Here is a 13,620-nt window from a genome sequence, read left to right on the forward strand (position 1 = left end):
AGACTTAGTTTTATCGTTTGGTTATTGGTCCCTGTTCGCAGGGTGGTGCCCCGTTGTTATTAATAATCATTAATAATTGTTACATACATCAATAATTCTATTGATGTCAAGAATTCAGTTTCTTAAATGCTGATAACCCAAACACGCTCCTTTAGTTCCCAACAGCAGCCTGAGACCTCAAGAAGGGGGTGTCAAGAAGAGTTGAGCTCACAGAGAAAGCCGCCTTGGATACATGCATACACGTTCAGGGGAAAGACAGGATATAAAAGCACGAAGCATATACTCAGAAATCAATAGTTAAAGTGTATTCGAAAGATAAGGTTTATGATCATTATATAACAAATGTTTAATGCATAGAGTGATTTAACAAATGTAAAAACTGATTATAATAATGTTGTGTACCGGAGCTGAAATGTGGAAAAAGTGTGTCATAGTGTGTCAGCAGACCGAGTGAGTCAGGAACAGATGTTTTTGGGTGTGGGTCGGAAAAACAGTCACGAGACATGGAATTCTGCTGTAAGAGGTGACGCATACACTCGTGAGGGAAAAGTCTGGTGCTTTCCGGAGACAAACGCACACACAAAAAGGTGGGGTGAAGATCATGTGTTCAGGATAGGTGGGGGGAGAACAGATAGCCCAAATCAAGGATAAAAGGAGACGCTTGCAAGCCCCAAACTGGGATTTCTGACACGAGCCGTCCAGACGCTCTGAGAAGAAGATACGGACGATCGCAACTGAAGTATTCGAGGACTTCGTCTCGGTTCACGGAAAGAAGACCGCTGTTCGTGGACAAAGAATTGAAAGACGGAGATTTTCCTCTCCCCACTGCTCGACTTTAACAACTGAACAACAGAGGAACGCCGCCGCCCTAGAAAGACTTTGTACAGAGCCTTGTGGACTGTTGGCCGAACTCCGCTGCAAAGAGCAGGAGGAGTCCGAGGGTCCGGCCGGACCATCGCTCCTAACAACTCCAAAACAACCTTTTCATCGCACCTTTGGAAATCCAGCTCCAACCGAGCCGTCTCGGCATCTAAAAACCAATGAGTATAACCTGAGAAGAAAATTAAAGTAACGAATCAAGTGTAGTGACATTTTATGTGAGCTGTAGCTTAACCCTTGCAAACTAACTAAATATAACCTGCAATAAATATCTAATCTGCATTTAAAGTAAAATTCTCAAGTGCATTTATTTGCTCAGGTAGTAAAAGTTCCTCGTGGCAGTAAAAAGTTAAATCCATTGTATGTCTAACAACTGAGTTCTGTAAGGTTATCCTAGAAGACCGAATCCATTTAACAATCCCTTACGGTTTTAGAAGTAATCCTAGCCGTTAAAACCTAAACCTGGCATTTACCAAGAGCACGGATCCAGAAGAGGGAAGCTGCCATAACCGACGCGATTGGTAGGAGCGCCCGGGGTCAGGGTGGCCCCTCGACCGATTGCACTCAGACCGGAGGAAGCAGGGTAGACGTCGGGAGTAACGGCAGTTAGAAGAGCCAGGCGAGTTTCCTCGCAAGAACACCAGCTCGACAATCTTTTAATAGAGAGCTGAGTCAGTAAGTAGCCCCGTATCGGGCCAGAAGTACCCCAGGATCTAACACAAATTTAACACAAATGTTTTTTTCACAAGAATCTCAAGCTGCTCTTCACTCTAGCGGTGACATCACGCACTCTAAGCTGCGCAATACACACCCTGTTCTGCAGAGCTTGACTAGAGATATACCGACTCAACACATTTAAACCTGGGAGAACAAACAACCTGCAGCCACTGGGTCAAGTTCTGAGAAAACACGTATTTTATTCTGCGCAGGTGCATCAGCTTAAATAGACAGTCACATGACACACTCACACCTGAAATGCATTGGCAATAATTGGGAGCACAATCAGTTGCTTCAATTAACACACCCATTATAAAGTCAGAAAAGGGCTGAAAAATCATAAAAGTTAAATTGCTGCAGTTCAAAAGTTTAAAAGATATCAAAAAGCTGAATCATGTTGGCAATTGTTAAGGGTTTTCGCAAAATTTGAAAGTTGAAATGGTGTCTGTAGCTGAAAGTATGAGGAAGTTGAAGGATTTGAAAGTTGAAGAAGTTTAAGAGGATTTGAAAATATTCTCCATAGAGATCCCATTCAAAAATAAAGTTGCTAAAAGCTTAATAATTCAAAAACTTTAAAGGTTAGAAATAGAAAAAGTCATAGAAGAGATGAGCTGGAGGAGCTGAACATTTTGATAATTGAACGGTTTCTGTAGCTTAAAAAATGAAGAAGAAGAAGTGTTGCGACGAAACGGGGGGGGGGGGGGGGGGGGGGGAAGAAATAGTGGAACTAGAAAAAGCATTTCCTGCTGAAAATGCGTTGGAATGTATTTTCTTATTGGACCTGAAAGTTAAAATGGCCATTTAACGGGTTGAGTGAGTTTCATTGTCCTTGAGCTCTGGAAATATGAAAAAAAGAAAAAAAAAGCAGTTTATAATTCCAAATGAAGGGAACAAAGTTTCTTTTTGACAAGGACCTCCATCTTTTGCAGTGGGCCGATATATTGTTGGGGAATCGTATTGACATCTGGAACTCTGCAGGTGTCGCAACTGATGATTTCAGTCTACGCATTCCTACAGATCAGTCCTCTCACATACAGGCTCTGTGGCCTTTCACACATTCCACAAGGACACACACCAAAAGTCTCATAACAAATGCACAGATTGGGATTAATAAATACGATAGTAGAGTGAAGGACGGGGGACGCTTATGATGTGTTGTGCACACATATAATGGCGTATTATTTAAATACCACCTGTTGTCATGCACTGTATGCCCATGCTCCAAACGAATGTGTTTTTATCACCCCGGAGGGGTGTTTGCGTAAAGCCCACTTTATGACCATGATGCTTTTTCCAGACCAGACCTCGGCCTGAAATGCAGACACAAATGGGCTTGGAGCCAGTAGGCTGCTACTTAACTTTAAGGATCCGAATCAGATTCATTTCTTTGGGCAGGCTTTGTAGTACCTGAGTTTGTCTTAAGCGCACGTCACACAAATGTGCAGGATCACACAACGCGTATGTGTTGTCGCCCCCGAAGATGCCACAACCTGCCAATGATACCCCAAATCCACAAATGCCTCGCATGCAGGAGATTTGCATGCAATCAGTCGAGGCATTTCCTGCATCATTTTCCCTTCAGTTGACTGGTGTGCCCTTTGATGCTGGGCACACACAGCTCATGGCATTACAGTAATGCCGAATGTGGTCTACCTTTAATTAAAGGTAAAGGCCTCTGAGGCTATCCGAATCCTAATCTGTGGTCAAGGATAACTTCTGCTCTGAGCTATCGCTTCAATGTGCCGTGACACCATAATGGCTCGGTCCCAGCGCGGATCAAAGGGCTGTTCGTGGCCGACGCCGAAGATTACACCACTCGGCTGCCATGCCGTTCTCTCATAGCAGCCAAGGCAGAGATCCCAGAGGCTTTCAGAACCAAGATGTGTATCAGCCCTGTGGCCAAACAAACAAGACGTGCGTCACTGAACAGAACCCTGAAATGTTAGTCTGTCTTTCTGCCATTGCGCCGATGGCTGGTGGACTCGCTTTTACTGTGAAAGTTAAGTTAAAGTGTTCCTTACTTAGGCTACGTTAGGAAATGTTAGGGTTAGGTCAGAAGAGACCTAATTAACCATGCTTGTGTGTTTGTTTGTGTGTGTGTGCGTGTGAGAGAGAGAGAGAGATAACAAGAATAGAGACAGACATAGTGAAAGTGTCAGAGAAAAAATAAAGAAATAAAAGAGAGAGGTTTCGACATTATTGTAATGTATTTTGGCTCTGCGTCTGAAAATACTTCAGCAACACACCGCAGTAATTTGTCAGAAATGACACAATCCCTGTGTGAGCTAACACTGCTCACTCTAATCCCCCCAAAATATGTCACTGATTTAAAATCATAACATTATACAGGACATGAAACAGCAGGTGCGGATCAATCCCGATGCGTTTGATTTACAGTTCCATTGACTTCCTTGTTTTCCACACAGTGACTCCCAGGTGGGGAACAGCTTCAAACCCGCAGTCCGTAATTGCGAGCATGTGGCCTCGCGCAGCGCCCATGGCCCACTAGACTTGTCCACACCGTCCGACCCTCCTCTGGACGTTTTTCTTTTCTTTTTTTTTACAGCACGTCCGTCGGAGGAACACGCATTGGTGTCGCAGTGTAATGAGTTCACGCACAACGCACACTGACTCGAGGCTGTAACAACTGTTTACAAGCACACACAAAAAAGATTACATTTCTCAATCGGGAGATATAAAAGCCAAATATCCGCAGCTCAGTGTTGTGTTTGTGGCGAGTTCATCATTCTGTTTTGTCGGCCTACTTTTTCCTTATTCCTTTCAAATTGGCTGAATGGCTGCTATCGGTCCTTTCAGGCCCTTCAGTCCTCTTGAATTGTCCTATAAACAATTAGAGCGGATCTGAATCTGACAGGCGCGTCTCTTCAGCCCGGACCAAACCAAACCAAAGGAGAGAGATGTCGCTGGCAGCCTGCTGGCAGAAGGTCCTGACAGGGACCCGCGCACCTCTCAACACAAGCTGTGTGCGGAGAGACAATGCACCACTGAGACAATCTGGATCTGGGTCTTTTTAGCCACTAAAGCTCCTGAGTCCTGAAATCGCTTTTATGGAATGAGATCATTTCTCTGGATCGTGGATCAATTTAATTATCTGAATTAAGTACATATAGCTCACCCATATTACCACGCATTTCATTTTCAATTTAATTTTTTAAAGCCATGCAGGGGACCCTCACTGACTCAGACACTTACATCCTCAGGACAATTACTTACAGTGACACTCCTGTGCACAACTCTACTCTTTAAATACTAACTTGCCACTTTAATAACATACCTGTCTTAACGTACTCTTTATTTGTTTGTTTGTGTATCATATTATATTGTAAATGTTTGTATTTAAAAAAAATATGTCTTTGTACTGAGTTTATAGTTACGCACCAATCACTAAGCCTTGCATGTGTAACATGCCTGGCAATACATGTCAAAACCTGGCAAAACCGTGTCTGAGTCTGATTCTGAAAATAGGCTACAGCAGCACTCATTAATTGAAAATACAGCTCAAACAGCTCCACGCCACAGAGCCCCTGTGTGATTAAACCCAGTGAGAGTGTGTTTCCCCCATTAGCCGATTAAATCCCCAACAACTATTAGAGGACATCCGGGATTAGAAATAAAGAAACTAAATTCGATGACGCCATAATCCTAAATTAGTCATTTTAAACACAACGCACACATTTTCTCGTTTCGTGCCTGGTTTACACTCCAAACGGATTTACTGACTCTCTGCAGAGTTAGAAACAAGATGCTGGATTCGATAACAACGCACCTTCAGGATGTTGTCCTTTCTAATTTCGCCTGCGTCAGTCTAATGGGTTAATTAAACTGCAGGATGGAAAAGGAGGTTAGAGCAACACTGGAACTGCAGGTTCATTAACTGACTCAATCCTTAAGAAAAATAGCAGCAACTTTGATGTGTTTCCTGAAACAAACACTGAGGTCCCTGCTGGGAAATCAAACCCACTGAAAAGAATGCAGATGGGATTGTGGCCTTCACTCTTTCACGCGCGAAACTGTACTGTTTGGTAAAGCCCCCAGCAGTCACGTGCTTTTCCTATCACAGCATCAGGTGCACGGTCTCGATACATCTGGTGAGATCCGCTGCTGCCTCCTTATAAACACCCCTTCCGCAGCGGAAAGCCTCGCACCGTCGTGTGTTTGCTGCAACAAACAGATTCAATTTAAATCGGCATCATGGAGGACTTTGTCGAATGTGTTAACAAACACTCAGCTTTTTTCAATTAGAGATCGTCCCCGCGCTGCCCTCCGTGCAAACCTCGAAGAAAGAACTCGCTTATTTGATTAACCCCCGCGTAATTACAGCGCGCGTCCTCTCAATGGTTTGCCATTTATTCGATCATATCATTTGCAAATTAGGAGCCTATTAATGTGGCTGCTAGACCCAAATTATGTGGGAAGAAACTGCGGTGATCCTGCTGGGATATGTTCTGACTCCAGTGCGTAAAAATATGTCTAGACCAGAATTAACCCCGTTCAAATCGTGTTACATTTTGAATAACAAAGAGCGTCCACGTGTTTCTGACAGTAGTGTTTGTTGTCCGCGGAGCTTTAGTAGATGAAACAGTCCCATTCAGAGGCCACCGGGTTTGCGCGGCCTGCTGCGCCTTAATGCTCGGCACAAGCCCCCCACCGTCTGCTAAATACTGAGTGTTTTTTGTCAATATTAGCGGGACTACTTGAGGGGAAGTTTATAATTAGACACGTGTTTCCCCCGCTTTTTTGTCGTTTGGAGATCAACTAATTCCATTGTAATTCGTTTTTAAAGCAATGCGCGATCCACAAGGAGGGGTAAAGTGTTCTTCAGAGCTCCCTTTCAGCCTTTACAATGGCCGGAGCAACCCGCAGAGAAACACGGAGGCCCTGGAAGTATTTAATCCAGGAGATGTGTCCACGGGGCTGTCACACAGCAGTAGAGATTCAGGCACATGCAGGTAGGCTGTTGCCAGTTTGTTAAGGTAAACACGCTCTCTGCCGAGACTGGGGAAGAAACACAATCATTGTGTTTTTGCCTTTATAAAATATAAAATATGGAGGACATGCTTTTTGACTTCGACCAGGATGGCACGAAGGATTTTGCATTTTGGGGACAAATGGACCAAAACTTCCAGTTTCAGACCCAGCTGGACAACTTCCTGCTGGACTACACCACAGCCGCCGGCCAGCTCTCGCCCTGGTCCTCCATGGGAAGTCAGTCCATGTTCCCGGACACGCAGCTGACCTTCACCGACCTCGACGTGCAGTCTCCGGGGGCGGACGTCTGCACGGAAGGGGAAGGCTCCTCCATGGACGAACCCCTGGAGGTGACCAAACACAGGGCGCGGCGGCTGGTGACCCATCCGCCCTACACGGTGCAGCGACACGCCGCCAACATCCGGGAGAGGAAGAGGATGCTGAGCATCAATTCCGCCTTCGAGGAGCTGCGCTGCCATGTACCCACGTTTCCCTACGAGAAGCGGCTGTCGAAGATCGACACTCTGCGGCTGGCCATCGCATACATCGCCCTGCTGAGGGAGATCCTTGTGTCGGGCTGCGACCCCAAATCCTACGTGGACGAGTGCATGAAGAACGGCTACAAGAATCACACCGATGCCATCTGGAACACAAGCGGTGAGCTGATCCCCCTCATTAGCCCACAATCAAACTGTAATTAACTGATGACCGAGTTGACTGATGTTGCAGATGAGATCAGGGTAATGTTAAGCCTAACTTCAGCCAATTTAAATATGTTGGCTGGAACATTATCAATTATCAATTAATTATATTAATAGAGCATCAGTCTTAACGCAAACAGTTTTTTTCTAAATGTTTGCCTACATTTACACCATGAACACGATGTAAAATACTTTTTTAATCTGCGTCTTTGTTATAAATCTTTAATCGTGAATTCAAACCAAATGGTTTTCAATGAACATATATCATCAATTATTATTCACAGTGATCCCAGTGTAACGACATGAAGAACATGTCATTTTAAGCAGCTTGCTGTGTGTTTGTTGCACATTTTATCCCCAGGCGTGTTTCATCCTCAATGAAGCCTCATTTCACCAAAACACAATTACCTGTATTCTTACGGCCTCCCTGCACTTAACAGATTCTGTGGGAATCTGCCCTGAAGCCTCTTCATGGCGCTTTTCAGGAGTAAGTGTGCCCCCAGCCCCCCAGACCTAGGACTTGTTAAACAGTCATTCAAATGTATCAAAACTTATGTGTTTGTCCTGCTTTTGTCTCCCTCTGCCCCCGTGCTCCCGTTTCACAGACCTGACAGCCCGCCTCTCTTGGATAAAGTGGGATTAACCGAGGAACATGGGGCACCCCAAGTGTGGAGATGGCAGCGGGGAGGAGGTTCAAGTTTGTTCCTCCCTCTTCTCACACTCTCTCTACATGTCAAAGACAGGCGGCCGGCCCTGCATGACAGAGCCGCCTGATCGACATCTGCAGACTTCTCATCGGGTCACACACCTCAGGCTTTTCTCAACTTCACCCCACTCCTTCGTCCTCCGTGGCTTTTAATATTCTAATTTATTGTTGACTGGTAATTGAGAGCCATTGTTTCTGTGGCTGCGGAGGGAAAGAGGGTTGGCATTGTTTGCCCAATTGGATGGCACTTGTCACAGAGAGAGAGAGAGAGAGAGATGGAGGGGGTACACTGGCATGAGACTGAATGGACTTGTAAAGGGCTCATACTTCTGCATGTAGCACTGAAGTGTTTTTTGGACTCCCGCTCATTAGTCTGTGAGTCGATGTGTTAAAAAGAGCCTTGATCATGTAAATGAGACAATGGGCGTGAGAAGCAAAATGGTGCAATGTGTTGTCAGCATGTCAGGTGTTGTTTCCAAACATGGCAACACGGCTAGTAGTGTACTGCTTGTTTCATCTGTCATCTGTTGTATTATTTATTTATTTATTTATTTATGTATTTCATTTTCATTTGAATTATTGATGACAAAATGCCCGTTCTACTTTCGTGGACGTGTATTCCAACAAACGGTGATTATTTATTGTTCATGTGTAATGCAGATGAGAGCGCTGTTTTGTTTTTTTGTGATTTACTGTACATTTAAAACTACTCTGGGATCTGTGAAAGTGTTGTTTTCCTTAAATGCATCGCCACAGAAAAGCCTTGCTGTGACAGCTTTATGTATTTCTTAACAAGGATCATAAAAAGCATCTTTTCCCACCTTCTCCAGTTCTTTTGTGGTTGATTCCTGTTTTTCCTTTAATCTGTTACAGGGGTCAGTCAAGCACCGACATATCACCTCTCTCTGTCCCTGATTTCTTTTCGTGTTAACCTTTATAGATGACTCAAAAGCACACTCTGATTTGGATATTTCTATTCATACCAGAAGACTACGTGTAACCAAACACCCCATAAATGTAGTCAACACTTCAGGACAGTCCTGCTCACCACATGACCTGGATCAGGGAGAAATGTTACAGGTGTCATTCCTCAGAAGTGAGCTTTATTCCCAGCCTTAATTAAACTACGGTACTGCTGTGCCTAACAGCATGACGGATGGACTGCTGGTACAAGTTGAGCCAAACCCGAGGGTCGCTGTTGTCGTTGCTGTGACGGACAAAGGTTTTTCATGTAGAAGTAAATTAAAACTTTTCATGGCCATACATGCAAAAACGATGGTGGAGACACTTCACTTACACGTCAACCTCATGGTGGCACTGCAGGAAGTCATTAGGATTCATCCTTTGTCATGACAATCCATTCAATAGCAATTGAGAGTGACAATCCCTAGAAAACATAGTCAACACAAATTGTCAATCAGAAGGATCACCAGTCGGTCAAATAGAACAGTTGCATGCAGTGTAACAATCTCAAAATGTTACTCAGCCTCTTCAAATGACTGTTAGTGTCATTATCCGACTCTATGACGCAGCATGTAAAACACGTACAGATGGTGACATTAAATGTCATGGCTGGGTAGTTTCTCTCAACAGTCCAGATGCTGCTCCAAGGGTGCAGGTCGGATGTGGAAAACAGGCGAAGGGAGTCAACAACATACAGACTCTTCTTCTCCACATGTCATTTTAGTGCCAGTAATGGAGCCCTTAGGAAATAATTAAGAAGCAACCCAGTTATGAGACACCACATCTACACAAACCTTGTGGCTGAATATCTGGTTTGGGAGTTTTGGTCACGGTAAATCACAAATGGCTCCCTAGTTGTTCTGGAGACCGAATGAATGGGACGCAAATCAACATCAAAGATGTTGCCTATTAGTACTCAGCAAAAGTGCTGTAAAATTAAATTGGACGAGTGGATTCTCGGGGAGAAAAGCTGTCCCATTGCCCCCCTGTGTGTGAGTGTGTGCATGTTCCAACACTGAGTGAGTCACTGCTCTTACAGGTGCCACAGATGTTGCGGTGACTATGTCTACACACTGTACTGCACTGTACACCTGTTTGATGTAAATGCACAGAAGAGACCCTGGGTTACATAAGAAACAGGTTGTCCTGAAAAACATGATTTAATAAATAATATGAAATATTATATTATATATATATATATATATACTATATTATATATTATATTATTGTATTGTATTTACATGTATTGCATTGTATTTGGATATTTAAAAGTATTGCCTTTTGAATACTTTGAATTACCCCATGGCATATGATGGAGCCATTCACCAAACTGCAAGTGACCTCTGTGGCACTCAGGTGCACAGGGACCCTTGAGTCCCCCTAGTGGTATTATTTGGCTTCATTTATTTACGGATTTATTCATGTAGTTTCTGATGGTTTGTGTTGGAATCAATAGCTTTGAGCTGTAGAAAGATTTGAATCATTTACTGTCCTGACAAAGTCTGATATTTGTAGTATTTGTGACATATTCAGGCTGGACATGTTGCACATACCAAGCAGACTTAAACAAGTCCAAATAAATCTGTTAAGTATTACGTAAAGGGACAAGGCTTAAGTGGAGCAGCATCATCAACCAATCAACTGGCTCGCGCTGCTGATGGGCCCTATTTCAATATGTGTTACACCACGTTAATTTACGTGACATGAACAAATTAAAAGTAATAACTAAAATGATTAATTATTCATATCTTTGAAAGTGTAGATGAGCATTACTGACACTCCTCACTGTTTTACAGATAACAAAGGAAACAAACACAAAGTATTTAATTATTTTCATTTCTTTTATACTTTTTTTGAAGTATAAAAAGAAATAAAAAATTCTGCAGGACAACTGAGCAAACTTGATTCACTGGTGAAGCTCATGAGATATGGTTGAACGCTCCAGAGAAAGCTACAATTGTGTTTGGTCAAACTATAGAATTAGCCATTCATGTAACTATCTATGTATTCAAGTAACCAAATGGATAACGTTTAGAAAACTCACCGTGAGATCTTGACCCCTAGAAAACAGCACTGAATACCATTCAGATGAGATTCAGCCGAGCGGAAAATTTTGGGGGCCAAAAAGAGTAAGACTCCAGTCTGTGGACTGCATCAGGCTTCTTTTTCTATTTGTGTTGAGGTAGTTTATTGATTTAACATCCGGCAGACTTACCACTGACAAACAGAGTAAGGCCGTTCTGCCATCGGCCGGCAGGTGTGTTTATCACGTTGGTGTAAATGTGGAGTCTGGGCCTTGCACTTGTAAATATAATTCGTGCATCACATCCTGTTGGAACAATGTAAGGGTCTGGCTGGAGGAGATGTGAAACAGCCCTGTCGAAGGGTCAAAAATCTGTCAGTGGGGAAACTCTGTGGCTAAATGTTGACACCAGAAACGTATCATGATAACTCACGTACTTATAAAACGCTCACGTGAATGTTGTTGCTTGTCGTCCAGTCTTTTTCTCCCCTTTCCAGTCTATATATCATGTCTATATTAAAGCCAAAATGGCCCAAAAAAAAGAAAGAATCCAATCGGATATATGATAATAAGAAAAAAAACATTCAGTTAGAGACAGAAATATGGCTGCTACTTCACAGATGATCAGACAGTCAGAGAAAGACAAATACAGACTCCTAGTCTATGTGTGGCGTGATCTTTAGCGTCATCCAGCCTGATTTAAATGTACAAGAGATGCTAAATTCAGGCTGGGTGCTAAGCGCTCTTAATTCTCAACGATGTATCATTTAAATTTCTGTTCCCAAAACTGCCATTCTCAAAATGCTGCATCTAGAACATCTCATGAACAGTACTTCATTAAGCATGGGGCAGAGGGATTGTCTCAATACTGGCAAGGTATCTCGTCTGTGTTTTGTTGAAAATTTGAAAATATATAAAATACTTCAGATGTTATTATGATCAAAATATTTATGAATATCAAGCTGTGACAGTGCAAGCTTCTTACAGCCTCAACCTGTGCTGGCTTTCCTTTTCTTAGAAGTGAGGTCTTTGGAATTGTGCAACAGTGTTCATAATCTGTGCAACACATCTCCTGAGAAATGTCTTGTTCCTCGTCAAAACTCAATGAAGTGAATGAGTTCTGCAAACCAGACTCACGGCCTGAAAAAAAATGACAAGAAAACAAACATCCACCCCTCTCAAAAAACAGAAATGCTGACTACTCCCTCGCTCACTCATCGCCATGGTGACCCAGTGTGTTGGCACTTTAATAGCTGTGAAGCTCTAGTTAAATAGCTCACCTGTTTTTCTCATTACAGCTCCTCTTCACAAAAACACGCTCTCGGCCTCAGAGCTAATAACTCAGATCAGAGTGTGCGTGAGGGAGAAATGCGGTGTCGTCTATACAATGCGTCCCCGGGGGCCTGCGCTCAAGGGCCCCCAAACAGTACTGGGGGGGCATGCATTTGAAGTCTTCTCAGATGAGCACTGGAACATTCAATAATTTCCTCCTCGGATTAGAACGGCGGCCCTCCTGGTGGCCAGAGCAAACACACTGTGTGAAGGGAAATAAACAGTGTCAGCTTTTCAGGCGTTGAGGTGTGAGCAGTGTGAGCTAAGAGAGCCGTCGGGGTTAGCGGGGAAATTAAACAAGCATCACACCCCTCAGAGTGTAACTTGGTAAATTATTCTGCTGGAGTGGGACACACAGAGAAGATTCATTGCCCTGCAGCTTCAGGGTGAGCTAACAGTCCAGTCTTTAACCGAGCGGAGGGTGTTGTTGGTGACACAGGTGACATTGAGGGAGTGACAGTGGACTGTAAATGCCACCCCCCACCCCATGTTGACATCCGGTGATCTTCACCCTACTTGTCCCAGGCCAATCAGCAGAACAAACACCACTACTGTTTGCCCAGCCTTCCTGCACTGCCTACCCCCAAAACTAATGTAGTCTAACCTCGCAGCAGCCCAGTCTCGCCGGGCCACCTGGCCAAAGCACATTGTGCTGTGAACCTGGGCCAACCGCCACGCTAACCTTGGCACCAGAGTCACAAGTGCAGCGCTAATTACGTTGCGTTATTTGCGCAGGAGGCTGCCCCATCAGCACCCGAGTGCACAGTCTCTCTGTGGTTTGTTCTGCAAATTTACTCTGACCCTATCAAACAAGCCCCCCCCCCCCACACCCCTCCGCTCTTGTTTGGCCCTGGTTAAAGTTCAGATTCTGGAAGTAGTATGTGCATGATGAATATAATTGTGTTATAGCCAACATAATTGCTCTGGCAACGCTGTTTTTTGTCAATGTCAAGTCAATGAAGCGCACTTGAGTTAAGTGTGGGTTGAATTAAAGTTTTGTACCGAGAGTTCTCTCTTCTTGGACAAAACTCATAAACAGAACGAGCGCCCTCCACAACTAATCCACGTGTGTGAGTACATACATGGAAGAGCAGAGCATAGCGGAGCAGGTCGTGGAGCAGGTCGACCATTAATCATAGGGGTAGGTTTGGTCCAGCTATATGTCCAAATGGAGCCCCAAATTGATCCCACTGTGTAGCTGGTTGAAAACAGTAATGTAAGTCGCTTTGGACAAATACACATGTGAAATTCTTGTGATAGATATGTTCTCAATAGCTTTTTTTTAAATGGTTGGGTTGACACGTGAAAGC

The 13,620-nt window shown here is 43.8% G+C and overlaps 1 protein-coding gene across 1 annotated transcript; it reads left to right on the forward strand.

Annotated features, from left to right (window-relative positions):
* Window positions 1–6,662: 6,662 nt before the first annotated feature.
* On the forward strand, window positions 6,663–7,929 carry LOC306783295 (protein Fer3; the record flags this gene model as incomplete). The annotated part of the gene is made up of 2 exons (XM_079276882.1): window positions 6,663–7,242; window positions 7,892–7,929. 2 exons carry the CDS (start codon window positions 6,663–6,665, stop codon window positions 7,927–7,929), a joined length of 618 nt encoding a protein of 205 aa, XP_079133008.1.
* Between the last annotated feature and the right edge of the window lie 5,691 nt (window positions 7,930–13,620).

Source organism: Melanostigma gelatinosum (assembly GCF_949748355.1).
Source record: "Melanostigma gelatinosum genome assembly, chromosome: 10".
NCBI classification, from domain to species: domain Eukaryota; kingdom Metazoa; phylum Chordata; class Actinopteri; order Perciformes; family Zoarcidae; genus Melanostigma; species Melanostigma gelatinosum.